This window comes from Phalaenopsis equestris, unplaced genomic scaffold (assembly GCF_001263595.1).
Source record: "Phalaenopsis equestris unplaced genomic scaffold, ASM126359v1 Scaffold000428, whole genome shotgun sequence".
In the NCBI taxonomy this organism is placed as follows: domain Eukaryota; kingdom Viridiplantae; phylum Streptophyta; class Magnoliopsida; order Asparagales; family Orchidaceae; genus Phalaenopsis; species Phalaenopsis equestris.
In genome coordinates this window covers 2,484,137-2,487,510 of record NW_018164869.1, presented here as the reverse complement: position 1 = coordinate 2,487,510, position 3,374 = coordinate 2,484,137, and the positions used below count along the sequence as shown (strand labels likewise).

Below are 3,374 nucleotides of genomic sequence, written 5' to 3'. Positions count from 1 at the left end.
TTAATTAGGATTTATAATTTAGATTAGTTCTATATATTGTAATTGTTGAATAAAAAGTTAGAATAATAAGTATAATTAATTAACTATTTTGAACTATACTACTGATCCTCATGGGAATGATATCTTACTCATTTTTATATCATTTGAACGGTACGTGCACACGCGCCATCTTTTTAGCTAATCAACATCTTCATTGAATGTTAGCACAATATTAAATCATATTCAAACCATTTTTTAATCATATTTAAACCTTGATCAAACATTGATCAATTTTTTTTGAATATTATTTAAAACCTGTTTGATAGTACAAATATGTTTTGAACCAAGTTCTAACAAGGTCTGAATATGGTTCAAATAAGGTTATGTTACCATTAATACCTTTTTTTTTATTTTATAGTGTAAATGATGATTTCAAATCTAAACAATCAAACATATAATATCACTAACCTTGAAAAACTAGTCGGACACGAAGACGTCTATTTTGCCTTGAAACTTTCCAACAAATTAATTATAAGCAAATGATGATCTCTAAAACATAAAAGACGTAGGAAAGAAAAGTTCGAACAACTCGCTACCAAAAAGTTTATGTGATTACTTGCATGAGGGTTTTGATTTCTATTTTTATAATACCTAGGTAGTTTCATCATAAATGAATCCTTAAGCATATTTTTCAAAGGAAAGAAAACACTTGGCAAATTTACTTATTTGTAATATTATGATTCATCAAATTTGGAGATTCTTAGATCACAATTGGCTGGCTAAAATCAAGTTTGGCTTAAAATAACCTTAGAACGACCAATTTGTTCAACTCAACCTTAACACTAAAATTGACTCAAATTTGATCTTTTGACAAGTCAATTGGATCAGTTAGATCACACACACAAACACACAAACACACACGCCTATATTTGAGTGGCTTTTTTATTTTAAATAAATTTACTCTCAAATTTATCAAAGATTGTGAACTCTAAACCAGCTATTTTAAAGAGACACTTTCATTCACACTCATAATTGTTTTGTTTGTCCATATGTAACAATTAAATTTTTAAATTCATATGCAGAACCCTTAAATTTTTAATATTAAATAAAAAATATTACTAATATTTACTTTTTAAGAGTGAAAGAATTCTTTACATGTATTAATTTATGAAATTTAAATATTGTATATGTAAATATGAAAATTTAGAGATTAGATATATAAATACTTACTAATTGTGTAGTATGCAGGTAATTTATTTGTTTATTTTCCATTTTTGAAGAAAATATTGCGTTCAGGGTCCGGGTGCAGTTTTGTGTCCGGACTCTAATAATACAGCATCATTTGTAAAGTGATGGGACCCGATTTCATGAATTAAAAAAATGTGAAAAAACTTTTTTTTTTTTTGCGCGACACGACACGAAGACTACCCATTGCATCGAAAGAAACCCACCATAATATCGATAATAATACTAGTGATATTTTGGTGGTATTCTAGTAATATTGTTGTGGTTTTCTTGCAGTATTCTCATCATATATTAGTAGTATTATGATAATATCATGATGATATTTTTGTGGCGGTATTATGATTGTCTATTAACGATATTTTGTTGTATTATGGTGGTATTCTGATGGTTTTTTGGTGGTATTCTCGTAGTATACTAGTGATATTCTGGTTGTATACTTGTGATATTCTGTTAATATATTAGAATATCATCAAAATACTACCATAGTACAACATAAATACCACAATAATACCACTAATATACTTCTAAAATACTAATAGAATATTACCAAAATACTTATCACAAGAATACTACTATAATACAATCAAAATGTCACCATAATAAAATCGGAATACTATCAGAATATCACAAGAATATCACAAGAATACTACTAGAATATCACAAAAATATCATCATAACACAATCAAAATACCACAAGTATACCACAATAATACCGCTATAATACTACTAGTATACTATTTGAATACTACCAGAATTTCATAAGATTACCACCAAAATATAATCATAATACAACTCATTTTTTTATATTCAATAGGGTTTAGGATCTTTCGGTCGGGTCGCAAAAAATACAAAATTTTTAATATTTTTTAATTCATGAAATGGAGTGCCATCATCTTATAAATTACATCATATTATTGTCATGGATTCGTTTTTTCCCACGTTCTTGGAAGCTCCCACAAGCTTTGCTCATACACGTGGATCAAGGCATCCCATGGCTTCCCTTCTTCACAATTATACCAGGAAGATGCGACTTTCAAACATTGACAAAATCGATGGATTCATCTTCCCAAATATCTCATCCAACCTTCTTCTCCGCCTCAAAATCCCCAAATAGAACCGACTTCTAAGCTCCACCAGGTAATCTCTCCATGGAATTCCCTCGAACCCTTCGAACCCTCTTGGGTTTCCTATTGATTTCTCCATGGATTTCTCCCATACCCGCTTCTACTCATACCAAACCCTACAACACCCCCACCGCTTACGAAATGCTGGAAAAGTTTGATTTTCCCAAAGGGATTCTCCCCGAGGGGGTTCAGAGCTATTTACTGAGGAACGATGGAAGCTTTGATGTTTTTCTCGGTGATTTCTGCGAGCTCAAGGTGAGTGGGAATTACTTGTTAAGGTACAAGAAGAAGATCTCCGGCAAGTTGGAGCCTGGAAGTTTGAAGAACTTGGATGGGGTTAGTGTGAAAATCCTGTTCTTGTGGTTTGGGATCAATGAAGTTATAAGGAGTGGAGATGAGCTCAGATTCTATGTGGGGCCTTTTTCTTCTTCTTTCTCAGTCTCCAATTTTGAATTTTGTCCCCAGTGCAGAGAGAGGTTTGGTTCTGGTGATCAGTTTGTTCTGGATTTTTAGAAGATGGGTGCTGGTGAGCACTGTATCTCTTTCTTTAGCATATATTGTGTTTATTAAAGTGTGTTAAAGTAATTCATGTGCTTTTAGATTCAGTTTGTTTAGTTTCTGAGCATGTATTATCAAATTAATGAAGTGTTTGTTCAATAATAACATATCATATCTTTTGTTGAGAAATTAGTGCGAAGAAAAAACAGAAATCGACACAAATCCAGATGAACACACAGATTTAATGAGGTTTCGCAAAGATGCCTACGTCATCGGGAGCAGAGTGACGAATTTTACTATTTCAGAGGAGTCCAGTCCATACCCATAGGGTTACACATCATATATATAGATAAAACTCATAGATAAAATTACTAACACGCTCTCACTCCCCCCTACCCACTAAATTCCAAGAGACACATCTTCAATTTCAAGAGACACTCATCTTCATTCCAGGAGACATACCTCTTCAATTCTAAGAGACACTCTTCTTCATTCTAGGAGACACACCTCTTCACTCTAAGAGACTTT

General features: G+C 32.0%; 1 protein-coding gene across 1 annotated transcript; it reads left to right on the top strand.

Moving 5' to 3' along the window:
• The first annotated feature begins 2,372 nt into the window (after positions 1-2,372).
• On the top strand, positions 2,373-2,861 carry LOC110027445. The gene has a single exon (XM_020728891.1). It carries the CDS (start codon positions 2,373-2,375, stop codon positions 2,859-2,861), a length of 489 nt encoding a protein of 162 aa, XP_020584550.1.
• The last annotated feature ends 513 nt before the right edge of the window (positions 2,862-3,374 follow it).

Bases quoted from the DNA above. Each gene is read 5' to 3' on its own strand.
- LOC110027445 (XM_020728891.1), top strand. From the start codon at position 2,373: ATGGAATTCCCTCGAACCCTTCGAACCCTCTTGGGTTTCCTATTGATT.